The 14,208-nt window shown below is 35.8% G+C and overlaps 1 protein-coding gene across 1 annotated transcript; it reads right to left on the bottom strand.

Moving 5' to 3' along the window:
• Positions 1-8,286: 8,286 nt before the first annotated feature.
• Positions 8,287-13,750, bottom strand: CSN2 (casein beta). The gene is made up of 6 exons (XM_008683646.2): positions 12,324-13,750; positions 11,514-11,540; positions 11,376-11,402; positions 10,313-10,336; positions 10,172-10,216; positions 8,287-8,883 (listed from the first exon to the last, which is right to left on the bottom strand). The coding sequence occupies exons 1-6, from the start codon at positions 12,372-12,374 to the stop codon at positions 8,287-8,289; spliced, it is 771 nt and encodes a 256-aa protein (XP_008681868.2). The 5' UTR covers positions 12,375-13,750.
• Positions 13,751-14,208: the final 458 nt, after the last annotated feature.

Below are 14,208 nucleotides of genomic sequence, written 5' to 3'. Positions count from 1 at the left end.
CCCTGAGGTCAGAAATACAATTTTAATTATTGTGTGCCTCCTAATAGAGTTCTCAGTCAACAGTGGTTAGAGGAAAAAGACTTTTTATAAAAATCCATTCTTAATGGAAAAGGTTAAAGGACAATCATCTATGATTTGTCTGTAGACATGGGGGAAGTGGTGGGTCATTAGAATTAAGCATACCTATCTACAGATATTTTTTGAATGTTTCCCGTTTTATTATTATTACAAACCTTCTAGAACTCAGCAGATAACATGAATGAGTGGGAAAATGGGGGTGGGGGGAAGTGATGCTGACAGTGAACTGGAGTATATGCCTTCTCCTTCTGCTACTCCTTCCAATCTCTTGTTGCCATGCATAATACATAGATCAACTGTGACCAGATATTGGGACTCATAGGAGAAGCTAGAAATGTGAATTGGTGGGTAAAATTACCTGACTTTTAATATGGTCTAGTTTTTTTTAATATAAAATGCACAGTCCCCTTCTCTTTATTGCCCACACTCAGCCCCTAAGACACTAGTGCATATACTCTATTGTACATTAAGGAAAGAGCTTTCTAATTTTTTTCTATTCTTACTGCCGAGCCATATTAAGGTTGAAGAAAAGGGAGAAGTGGGAAATTAAGATAACCATTATCTATGGTAAACAAAGAAATCATGATTTCATCATGAAAAAGAGGCACAATGAGAGTTTCGGGAGCATTTGGGAGTTAGAGACGCTCAGAATCTTTCATATTTTCCAAAATATTTTATTGTTTCCTAATAATTGCTATCTCACTTTTCTAAATTTCACATGAAACCTACAAGCTTGTAAATTTGTGTTATTCTAGTTACTATAGATTGAATGTTTGTGTTTCCTCTACATTGATATGTTAAAACCCCTATCCCCAATGCGATGGTAGTTGCATGTGGGGACTTGGAAGGCAACTGGGTCATGAGGATGGAAATTTCATGAGTGAGATTAATGCCCTTAAAAGAAATGATTTGAGAGAGATGCCCTCTCTCTCTCTCCTTCTCTCTCTTTCTCTCTCTCTCTGCCATGTGAGTATCGAGCAAGAAGGTGGCTATCCGCAAGCCAGGAAGACAGCTTTCACCAGACACAGGATCTGCTGGTACCTTGAACTTGAGCTCCCAGCCTCCAAAATTGTATGAAATAAATGGTTGTTGTTTAAGCCATTCGGTGCATGGTATTTTGTTATGGAGACCTGAACTAGAGCATTCATTGTGTAATTAGAAAACTCAACCTTGAATTTTTTTTTTCTTCAAAAATTTAAGCTCTGTGGCCATGAGCAGTAGAAGATCCATTATCACAGAACTATGACATACAGAAATTTTATTCTATTCGGTCAGGAATATCATGGCGCCAAGTGACATAATTAAACCTTACCTCAAATTAATGGAAAAAAAAAAGAAGGGAATTTATTAGGGTGTGTAACTAAGAGTGAAGTACAGATGGATTTAGGAACTTGAAGGTGATCACCAACCCTTTTGTTCATCCTTCACTTTGGATTTCATCTTCTTTTGACTAACTTAATTTGCAGGAGATAAGAAAGATGGCTTGCCCACATCTCAGGGCTTCGTGGTTGTTCAGATCCTAAATCCCACAGGAAATGACTACACCGCAGGTTCCCTACGTGTTCATGCATCAGTAGAAAAATGTTAATTGGCTCTGCTTGGGGCAAGAACCTCTCCCTTTGGGTATTATGACACTCCCGGCTTGGAGTATATGCTCACTTTTTTATCTTGTTGAGGAAAAATAAGAATGAGACTGGTGAGAGACCAAGTGACATTCGGAGAAATAGGAGAACTCGGATTTATTTTATGCCAGCGGACCCAGATGAGCTTGTGCTCCAAATTCTGGGCCCCAGGCAACAGGGTTACAGGGCTTTTATAGGGGACTGCAGGCAGTCAGGTTCCAAGAGCTATGCTGACTGCTGGTAGGTGGGTTTAAACTGGGGGAGTGGGGGCTGCTTTAGGCAGGAACAGGAGTGCAGGGAGCCTGTGCAGGAAGCCTGTTTACAGAAGCAGAAACAGTTGGTTATCTCTTGCTCCCCGTAGGGCTTCTGGTTCTCTCTAGCTTATTGTTAGTAACGTTCCATCTTCTGGGGCCTCTTGGCCTGGGCCTGCTCTGGTCAATTTTCCTCTTTAATCTGAGAGTCATTAAAATCTTCTAAAATTACATGTTAAAATACACCAAATTGGAATTGTAGTTCAGAATTAAGTCATACACTATTCGAGCTTTCACCATTAAAGAATTTTTTCTCCCTTTGGGGACTAAATTTCAACATCTTCCCATGTACAAGCTTTGCTTTCAATAATTTCAGTAAGGCAGAAATTTTTCAGTTCTCCATTTTTAAAGTAACTTATCAAAGGTTTTCAAATGATTTGTAAACAAAATGTAACCCAAATCTGTATGCTTTGTTTTACTAGCTTCCTAACTGCTATAACCAAGTACCACAAATTGGGTGGCTTAAAATAACAGAAACTTATTCTCTTGTAGTCTGGAGGCTAGAGATCTGAAATCAATGTGTTGGTAGGGCCATGCTTCCTCTAAAGGCTCTAGAGATCCCTCCTTGGCTCTTCCTAGCTTCTGGTGGTGGTTGGCAGTCCTTGGCATTCCTTAACTTGTGGCTGCATCTTGTAGCTATAAAACTCCAATTTCTGCTTCCATCTTCACACGGCTATCTTTCCTCTGTGTATGTCCATGACCACATTTTCCTTTCTTATAAGGATAATAATCATTGGATTAAGAGCCCATCTAACCTAGATTACCTTATCTTACCGTAATTACATCTATAAACTCTATAACTCCCTATATCAAGTAAGGTTACATTCATAGGTACCTGGGTTCGGACTTAAATATAACTTTTGTGGGGATAAAATTATGCCCACTATACTCACTTCTGCAGAAAATTTAGTATTTTTGTAGTATACTTAAATTGGTTTTCAGATTGGTTCTCTCAAAAGTTTCCTAAGTCCAATTGATAATTGTTAAAGAGAGGAATACATTCTTATTGACATATTTTGTTAAAGTCGATATCAACTTTGTTGCATTATTTTACAGTTCATGACTTTGTATATATGTAAATATTTGTAATTTTCTACAACTTCAGCTTCTACTTAATTGAAGTTTACTTGGAAGCAATTATGAATTATGTAAATGTTTTACGCCCTAAGTAATTGGAAGTAAGGAAAGATGCAAAGCGAGGGGAGAACCACGTCACTACAAGTTGAAGGATATCAGCAAGTTTGCTTTCTCAGCACACAGGTTTTCTCCAGAACGGCTGTGCATACCATAGCATCAATCTCAGTTGGTCTGCATGACTGTGTGCTTATCTCTGGAGTCACTGACTCTTGGCCAACACCATGGTACTTAATAACTAAAGGCAAATGATTCTATAACCATATGCCTGTGTTTTGCTTTGGGCAGGATGTACCAGTTGTCAGGACCAGGTTTCAGCGGAATCTAGGAGTGGGGAGTGAAGCGGGGATGGTTTTCAACAGTTAAAGTCTGGTCCTGTAGCTAAAAGATGCCTGCATGACAAAGCTTTTGTGAGAGACCCTCCCAACAAGTGGTTTTGAGCTTCCTGGTAGGAGGTGTTCCATGCAGCCTCCGTGGGTGGCTTCAGCTACCCCGGGCTACCCAGCAGCTGGAGGACAAGCAAGTTGCTCTTGAGATCTTAGCACCTCTTTTACTGAGTATCCTTCCCTTGCTGTTGCTGTCTTCTGTTTGTTGCCCGTAATAAAGCTGTCTTTATTACAATATAACTGCTTGAGTCCTCGAATCCTTTCAGCGATAAAAAAAATGAAGATGATTGTTATGTAATGAACACAGGCTGCACAGAAAAACTGCACCTCTGGATAGTATACGGAGAGAAAAACGAAGCAGGAATCAATCTGTAAGTTCTCTCCCATCTCCTGTTTCCCATATTTGAAACGTCACCCCAGTAGGGGCTAAAACCATACATTTTACAGTAGCGTTATGCAGCCATTCCGTAGCTTCTGAGGATACTCGGTCCACTGGCCTAGTGTGGAATTATAGTTAAGTCCAGAGGTGGAGAGATGATTCCACACCGGGGAAGCTCCGCCTTTAGGGAAAAAGAAGGTAGGCAAGAAGGTGATGAAGAAACACTTGATTTTACAGGTAATACACATTTACATGTTTAAGCAACAAACAGTCAAATAGAAAAGCGCACACATTAAAATCTATTATCATAAAGTACCCATTCTCCAGGGTAAGGGAAAGAACATCACTAGCAACTGAAAGCAATACATGTTCCCTATCAAGTTCTACTTCCCCTCAGATAACCACTAGTCTAACTTAGGACTCTAGAAATTAATTTTCATAGATTCTAATATGTAATATTTATGGTGTGTACAATTTCGTATATTTGTGTCTGGCTACCTATCATTCAATCCTTTTTATGTAAAATTCATCCATGTGGTGCATGTGTGCCAGTTGCTCATTCACGTTAATTGCAGTGTAACATTCCACTCTATTGTATATCACAACTCATTTACACAAAATACTGTTGATTCACATTAGTGTTGATTTTAATTTGGGGTATTAAGAATAATGTTGCTAAGAACTTGGGTACTCATTTTTAGTGCACATACATGTGTTTTCTGTTGGCTATATTCTTTTTTTAAAGATTTTATTTATTTATTTGAGAAAGAGTGAGAGAAAGCAGGAGAGGCAGAAGCAGACCCCCTGCTGAAGAAGGAGCTTGACCCATCAGGGTTCAATCCCAGGACCCTGGGATCATGCCCTCAGCCAAAGGCAGATGCTTAACAAACTGAGCCACCCAGGTGCCCCTCTTGGCTGTATTCTTAAGAGTAAAACTAGTGATAAGACATGCAGATGCTGATCTTTGACAAAGACTGACACAGGTTTCCAAGGAGCTCCCGCCAGTTTACATTTACATCAGCATTGCTTAGCATTCCTATTGTTTGTTTTTGCCAACACTCCCTAAGGACATTTTTTTTTAAATTTTAATCATTCTGGTGATTGTGTCATAATATTGTGTGGTAGTTTTAATTAGCATTTTCCTGAGGACTGTTGGTGTTCAGTACCTTTTCATATGTTTATTGACCGTTAAGAAACTCTCTTTTGGTGAAGTGCTTATTCAAATAAGTCTATTGCCTCTGTATTATTGTATCATTTTATCCTCTTACTGAAACATGCCCAATTAAATTTGAGCAATTCACAGACTGGATCCAGATGAAGAGTTATGCTTGCTCATGACAGATTTGGGATGTTAATTAGATACTTGGGTGTGGAGGCCAAGAAGGCAAATTGAGTGTGTGAGTTTGGAGTTAGGAAAGAATGAGCTCAGAGATACACATTTAGAAGCTTTCAACCCATAAATAGCCTTAAAGCCATGGAACTAAGCACTGCCAGCCAGGGTAAGAGTAAAAACTCAGGGTGCTCCAACACTTAAAGGTTGGAAAAAGAAATGCCAGAAAGGAGACTGCAAAGAAATGGCTAATGAGCTAAGAGAGAAGCCAAGGGTTTTAGTGGGTTTAAGATTTCAAATGAAGAGAAGTACGGTATTTCCCAAAAAAGGGATGATCAACTCTACCAAATACCTCTGAAAGGCTGGGTAAAGTGAATACAGATTAGCAAGACAAAAGTTGTTGGTAACTTTGGAAAAAAGTGATTTCCACAGGGACAAAACTTTGATGGAAGCAGGTTAATGAAAGCATAATCTATTCAGTATGGATAGTTCTCTTAACAGTTGTATAGAGTAGCCTAAAGGACTGGGAGGGGTTTGGAAGTCTATTGTTACAAGATGGAATTTTCTTTAAAAATGAAAGCCATTATAGCATAAGTTGTCTCACACTTGATCCTTAGGCGAGGGAGTTACTGAGAATGGCAGGAAAGATGGCATAATTGCTAAGGATGAGTTGCCGTGTAAACTCAAGGGGATGAGATTGGGTGTACGGGTGTTGTAGTTGGTGGGGGATTATTCATTACAATGAAACAATTACTCTGCAATTAAAAAAAAATGGGTATTAGAGTCTCCTGTTAAGTCTTATTTCTTGGGCATTACCGGCCAAAACCACATAACCCAGTTCATTCTGATTGTGACACTGGCTCTTGCGGCTCTGGTGTACTGAAGTCAGTAATGCGGAACTCTAGGGAGCCATTGTCCTGCACCTGTGCAGTGCACTCCGCATATTAAAACTTCAGTAGAAATCTTTGAATTGCCTCTTGTATAGATGTGGAAATTGAAGCTCTGAAGGACTGAGTAACTCCCACAGCACCGCTTAGTTACACGTTGTTGAACTGTGAATCAGCTTTCACATTTGAAGCTTTTTTTTTTTTTCCATAGTGACCATAACATTTAACATCAAATACTGAGTACGTTTGAGAATGAAAGGCATAAGTGTACTAGTTTAACTGGGCAGTGGGTGTACACCAAGGCTTTCTAGAGCACACAGAGTGTATGATCACCCTACCTTTACCGCCACTTTTTGATAGTCTTTACCATTCAATTCAAAGCATTCTATGTAATTTCAATTCTTCCATGGCTATTTTTAACACCAACAATCTTAAATTGACAATAATCTTAAGGCCAACTCAGGTTTAAAAAAATTATAATAAAGACAGAAAAACGTAAATATGCCTAAAGGATTAATTTATTGAAATGACCGGTTAGGAAATAGATATTTAAATAATAACAAACACAATTCCAGAAATTATACATATTTTCCCATGTTTAGGATATTTCCAACTCAAAATTAAATTTCTATGGTATTATTGAATTAAAATTTGGAAAATGTAGAGTTTATGAGTCAAATTCAGATTAAGATGAATGTCATATAGTACATAAAATAAATAAAGGAACAGATTTTCATTTTTTCCACGTAGATTCATTTAAAAATTATTAATTTTTGCTATCAGGATGCCGAGTGAAAAGATGCCACATTTCCAGTCGCAGTCAATTCTGTAGAATATAAAGAACATATAGAATTAGTTATGTTATGTGCTGTGACTATTCATCCCTCCTCATTTGTAATTTTGGTGTGATTAATTTACAAGACAAATTTTGTTAAAAATGCAAAATGTGGAGCCCTACCTTGGAGACATATGACAATTCTTGTATGATTAAATATCAGCTCACCTGGTATTGTTTTAGTGAAATGTCTAGACTATCATGATCACAGAGTTGCATTTTATGAATCCCAAAGCTATATTCTCTCCTCTTTTTAAACCTCATACCTGGAATAATTAATTTTATCTTGACTCATGAATTAAAGAATAATATGTAAATTTTAAATGAGATAAAAACAACTGAAGTTATGAAGCTTAAGTTAGAAATGAGAATGAAAGTGATCTTTCAAAAAATCTCAAATACATTCACATAACAGTAGGAGAAATTATTTTCAGTTTTTCCTAAAACACGATGATAATCAAGCATCAGAGCATAGGCACTTGAATGCAAACCAGTGAAATCTGTCAATGGCACATAATTAAATTTTGATACATACTTTCAGGTCAGTAGATGTTAGTCAACCCTTGAGACATCCATGACACTTTGATCATTAATAAATAAGTTGGTATATTGATAAAGTTTGTCACTGTCTTGGACTTATCCAGGAGAATGAAATGTAAAAAGATATCATCTATAAAAATGATCAGTGTAATCTCCATACTCCCAAAACTTACCAAAGTGGGGAGGGGACATTAACTCTGAAATTCTCTTAAACCTTAAAAATGAAAAAAAATTTAAAAAGCAAAATAAATAAATATACAATTCACATTTTGGCAAAGACACAAAGACACTTTCCCTAACAATTCTTTGAGTAATAAAATAATCATCTCAATTGTTTACCATCATATGTGCATATGTCAAAAACAAGATGTGAAATAAGGCATCTGCCCAATAAACATGCACAAGAAAAACTTCGGAATTGTAGAAAATAAAAAACCTTCTTTATTCCAAGCCCAATCAGACTATCAAATTTAATTACAGCTTTAATAAGCCTTAATCCTCTTTATCCAAATTCTCAACAGATCAATTAAATCAGAATCTCCTGAAATAATTTTTTCCCAATAGTATCTTCTACATAGAAGATCAGAACAATTGTATCAGAATCTCTGCAGGTAGGCCCAGACATTGGGATTTTGGAAAGAAAAAGTTCTACAGGTTATTCTATTACATTGTTAGTACTGAGAATCACCGATCTAAAACAAAGAATGCATTTTAGATCCGTTCATTATTCATTTATTCTTTCATGCTAGAGTTCTCACTTACTTCCTTTATTGCCATATTCATGTCATAAGTGAGACAGCAGAATTAGTAAGTTTGGACTTACAACAACAGCAGAGCTGTAAACTGGGGCAAGTGGTTGAGTCACAGGGTGGGCCTCATGGCTAGGCTCCTGGTACAGCAGAAAGGCTTGTGGGGGCATGTCTATCTGGGGGAAGGGCATCACTTGCTGGGGAAAAGCCAGGACTTTGGACTGTGGGATGGACAGCAGTGGCTGAGGAGTAAGCACGGGAGTCTGAGGAAGAGGCTGGGGGATCTGGTGCATCAGGGGCTGGAGCAGAGACAGAGGCAGAGGCTGAGGCTGGGGCTGAGGCTGAGATTGAGGAAAGTGCGGATTTTCAAGATCAGTGAGGCTCTGGATTTGGCTGTTCAAAAGAGGCACTATTGGAGATTTAAGGAAGGGCATCACTTTGCTCCTAGGAAAGATGTTCTCCTTAACTTTGGGGACTTCCATTATTTCAGGCTGAGGGAAAGGCAGCACCACAACAGGCTGAGCAAGAGACAGGACATTCTGTGGAGGGATGGCATAAGGGATGGGATCAGCATTAGGATAGACTAGAGACTGTTGCTGGAATGGGGTGTGGATTTTATTCTGGCGTTCATTCTGGAAAGAAGGAAAAGAATCTTTGAGTCCATGATTCAGCCATAACAGTCACTTGTGATGAATTAACCTCCTGTCTTTTGAACAATCGTAATTGAGTGAAAAAAGAGAAGGAAAATCTTTTACTGATTTGATTAAGACATTATTTTCAATCAAATGAAGACTAATGAGTAAAATGCTCATTGAGGGATTTCTCATTAACTCACTCCCTTCATAGGTGAATTTACAGATCAAACAGAAATCAATGTTTGGAGATTTCAAGAGTTGTTTCAATTTTTTTCTGAATCTCCTAGATAGCTCTAGCTGTCCACTTTGGTCTTCATAGGCATGGACATGTCAACATAATGTTTTGATAATAGAGCAAATTGTGTTTATATCAAAGATCTATTTAGAAAGACTCAGAGGGATAACTCCAAGATTTATTTGTTGTTGCTGCTGTTATTTTAATGAAAATTACTCTTACTTTGCACCTTAAGTCAAGGACTTACTTCACACCAGCCCCCTTCTAGCACTACTTCCCTTGGGAGAAGGTAGTCTTTCGAGAGACACCAATTTGTAAATTCATTTTGATTTAGGAAATATTTCGTGTAAGTTCCAAATAATACAACTTCATCGATAAAATAGGGAAGTTGAAATATTACAATTAAATAAATATGTTACACATGTAGCTGGGTTAAATGAGGAATTTTATGTTGTCGAAGAAAATCCTCAATTTTAAGCAAGCTCTACAACTTAATAACTGTGATATTGTCAGACAATTGTGTACTCAATTGTTCTGTACCTCCCTTCTCTCATCGGTGTAATGGAAATTCTTTTAAGAACTTCATGTATTTGTAAATGTTAATATAAAACCTACAAAATGTTATATAAAATCATTGAATATTCACTGTGTGCCAGCTTATCAATACTCGGGGGTCAGGAATATTCTTGGTTTACAGAAAAGGAAATTAAGTACGGAGAAACTCGGGGCCAAAGGTATACAGCTAACGAATGTGCCATATTGCCTTATTCTCGTTCATCAGAATAACCACCTTGAGACTAAGGGGAACCTAGTTCCCCAGCTGGAAATGTGAGTAAATCAAGAATTATTCTTAGGTTTTGATTCTATACTCTGCAAATTGATTGAGTTTGAAAAATGCATTTATGTCTTAAAAATATTTTGACTTTGTCAAAACTTAATTTCTGCACTGGCATTTATTTTATTATCATTCTTTAGAGTGAAAATACACATATTTTGAATGTATTATGTTTCACAATAATTTTAGAAATGAACTTATCATGAGTAAGTTACCTCTCTTTGCTGCTGTTCCTCACTCTTAAAATTCTCAAGTTTCTGCTAAAAACCAAATCACATATAAAGAAATGTTACCACTTATAAAAATTAAATGTAGGAAATTTTGAAAATAAGTACATTTAAATATGAAGATGTTACCTTGTTGACCTGTGTAATGGATTCCTTCATAAAAATAAAAATAAAATTAGTTTTAGTTTTATGAATGTTCCTTATTTGTCAATACAAATCAGAAAATTAAGACACATAATAGGTAATGTGGACACCTTGTTTGATAATATTAAAAACTCAGGATAATTGCTGAAACTTAGATGTTGCATTGTTCTGCATAAGCTTGTTATATAAAAGAAAAATGAATGCAGTTACATAAGAGAAGAAAATCGGGGAACATCGTACAAAAAGAGGTATTTAGTAAATGCTAATTTCTCTCCATCACCATGCTCCTTTCCGAGGACAACAAATCATTGCTAATACCCTATCTGATACTAAAAGAATAATATTCATTGATAATATGAATTCTATCTTTTAATTCTTTTAATCATTTTAGGTTACTTATTATGTTAACACTTCAAATTAATTATAAGAAATAAATGCCTCCCTTAAGGGTCTGATAGCCTTGTAGAGAGACAAAGTATACTGATGTACAATTTAACAGGTTAACTAACATATCCAAAAAGAGTGGTGCCAGGGTAAATACCTACCTGATTCTCCTAGGCAGATTTAGGACTACACTACGTCTCACCATCTCTTACTTACTAAAGTGACTCTTGTAGTTGCAAAATGTGTCCATTTGCATGTCAGCTCTTTACTATAGGCATCCCTCTTTTCCCTTGTACCACAGCTCCTAGTCAGTGTCTGATCCACAGACAGCACTCAATAAATACCAGTATAGGGGATGAGGACAGGGTAAAGAGAACTCAAGACAGAAAGCAGGACTGTAGAGTTCATTAAAAAAAAGAGGGTGTCACAACACCATTTCAAGTAGCGAGCCAACTTAGAAAGTGCTAGAATACTGAATTCTCCAGATATTTATTCTGTCCTTACGCATATGCAATGGAAAAAAAGTATAATAGAAATTTACATAAAAACTTATGTCAGAACAGAGTTGCTTTGACCTAACTGTCCTAATGTAACACAATAGAAAGATAGTACAGCATTTTACTCTTCCAAAACTGGGAAATTTCCTCTGAAAACATTGTCTTACCTCACTGCTTGAAAGGCTTTCCACAGTCTGTAAAAGAAAAACAAAGCAATAAAACAATCAACAACCGGCTTTTCCTAGATCATTGCAGAATGTTAATATTTATGGCTGGAAATTTTTTTGTGAATAAAAATATCTTACCTCAGTGGATACAGTGAGTTCTTCCTTCTGTAGCAGGAAAAGACAAAAAAACAACACAAAACACCATTTTGGTTTCCATAGGTAACTCATTATTAAACATTTTTCCTATTTAAGTTTTACCTTCTTTATGCAGAGCTATTTCATAAATTTGAGAAACAAAAAATGCTTATTGAGAGTCTTGAAAGGTAGTTGTTTTTATGTCTTTTATATTTAGTAACTTTATTGATACATTTTTATCCTATGTGAATAAACAGTTTTTGATGGGTGACAAAGTTATTTAACTTTGTTTTATTTTATTTATTTATTATTTTTTATTTTTTTACTTTGTTTTTAACAGTTTATTATGATTACAAATATATTTATGATTATGATTATTGCCTGACACTCCATCCTCTCGATGTCTTTGGATAGACACAGGTAGAATTGGGCCCAGTGCCGTAAGGTAAGAGATACATATATTTGATCACTGGAAGAAGAATTATTTATCTAGGTTGCACATGCGTGCAATCATATCTGTGCAATATTATTATTGTCATTTTTCTATCTGTTTCTTTTGTTCTGTCTGTTTGCTTATCTGTCCATTTGCTTTTCCTTTAGGAACTGGTGGCACAGTGACATAGAAAGAATTTGACCCAGATTTATGCCCCTACAGCACACTGTTGAAAGTACATGAAAGTAAATGATTTTCTAAGAAATGCAAATGAATCTGTTGCAATTCTGCTTTATTTGTACTGTAACAATGTTGCTGATGTTCTTCTCTAATATAGGCAGATACTCCATTATATCTTAATTATTTAGACATTTGCTTACCTCTCTTGCAAGAGCAAGAGCCACCAGGCAGGCAAGGATGAGGACCTTCATGGCTATCAAGTCCTGTCAATGGGGAAATGAAAGAATGGTAATATATTGGTCTCTCTATTTTCTTATTTAGCTAGGATTACTTTCCTTTTAAAGAAACTAAAGATAATAAGTAATAAAAATAACTGCATTTTGGAAAAAATACTAATAGAGGCTTTATTTTATAGGCCGGGTCAGTGTCTACTATAGCTCCTTACTCTTACATATCATTTTCATACTTAAGAGTCAGCCATTCAGCTTTTTTCAGCCATCGCCTCTACCCTACCTCACTCTTTTTCATCTCATTCATAGCGCTATAGTTGGGTTTTTTTGTTTTTTTTTTTTTGAAAGACAGGAAAAAGTTATAAGTATTTACAGAAACATTTATTAATCAATTCATTCATTCAAAAATATTTATTTAACACCTTCTATTGCGAGACACGGTCTAGGTGCTGGGATGATAGTGCAAACAAAATATTAAGGTCTCAGCCCTGATAGAGTCTCAGTTCTATCTGGAGGAGACTGATCAAAGAAAATATATACAAAGAAGATCATATTTTCTTTTTCTTTTTTTTTTTTTTACTAAACCAAATTATTTCCATGAATATTGTTTTTTTGATTATTTCTCCTTATTTCCAATTAGACTGAGATTTTCATTGGAGCATTTCCTTTATTTCCTCCATTTATCCTGATGCTCACTGATTGGTTTGTCTCCTCTCCATTTATAACCATGACTCAGTCCACATCCCTACACATCTAATAATGTCTCCTCTCCTTTGTGCCACATCACTTTAGAGATCATACACTATATTTTTTTCTGTGATTTCTTGATGATTTACCCAACTGTCAGGTCCTCTTGCCCAATCCCCACTCCAGGCTTCTTGTAGTATAACATAATATACATGTTAACCTTTTTAATCAAAATGTGCTAAATGCTTGATTTTGTTTCATTTCTATTAATTTCTTATACAAAATGATGTTTGTGCCACTAATATCACTTGGCATACAATCTTCAATCTCAGATATTTAAACTAAATTTCTGAACTAAAAACATTTCATGAAAAAAGTCCCTAATTCATCTGCAAAATATCCTTTCCAATATTTGAAGCCTGAAGATTATGCTCTTTCTTCGGGAAAAGATATTTTTTTCTAGATCTTTCTCATGGGTACTATATAAATCTTAATTTTGCTTTGCCTAAGAGCTTCGTAAGTTTCCAAATAATTTCTTATTGTCAGGACTCAAAAAAAAAAAAAAAAAGAACTTGATATCCTATTAGAGATCATATGTAGGAAGGATCTTATTGCATTTTCTATATTTTATGATTAATTAGCATTTTATATACTAATTTTCTAGCCAGAACCTCATTTTGACCAGTGGATTCTAAAGTACTTTCTTTCTTTCAAATCTTCTCTTTCCTTTGCTTTTGTTTCCAAGTCATCTCTGTCCCATCTAGAATTTTCTTACAAAGTAAAACATTTTCTTTTTAACTTAATTCTTACTTCATATGTCTATTTTAATAATATTTTGAACTATTATAAGCCAAATGATAAAGTGGGACATTGGAGGCACTAAATAAGTTTGATGAATACATACTTCTGAAAAAATATTTATGAACATTTCAAGTAATGCACATCCCCAACACGTCCTGCGGTTTCTTGTCTCAATATGCTCCCTCTAAAACTACTGTGGGATAAAGGTTTCCAATTAATTATTCAGATCCTCAAACAATAATTTAAATATGTCTTCTTTTATTGTTGCTGTATGTTTAACCAAATTGGAAGACTTATGAATTCAAGAAATAGATTTTTTAAATATACCCTGTTAATTGGTCTTGTTACTACATTTTTTAAGCTCATG

The sequence above is a fragment of the Ursus maritimus genome, unplaced genomic scaffold (assembly GCF_017311325.1).
Source record: "Ursus maritimus isolate PB19 unplaced genomic scaffold, ASM1731132v1 scaffold_8, whole genome shotgun sequence".
NCBI lineage: Eukaryota > Metazoa > Chordata > Mammalia > Carnivora > Ursidae > Ursus > Ursus maritimus.
Note: the sequence above shows the minus strand (reverse complement) of the source record. Positions and strands in the feature narration are given on the sequence as shown.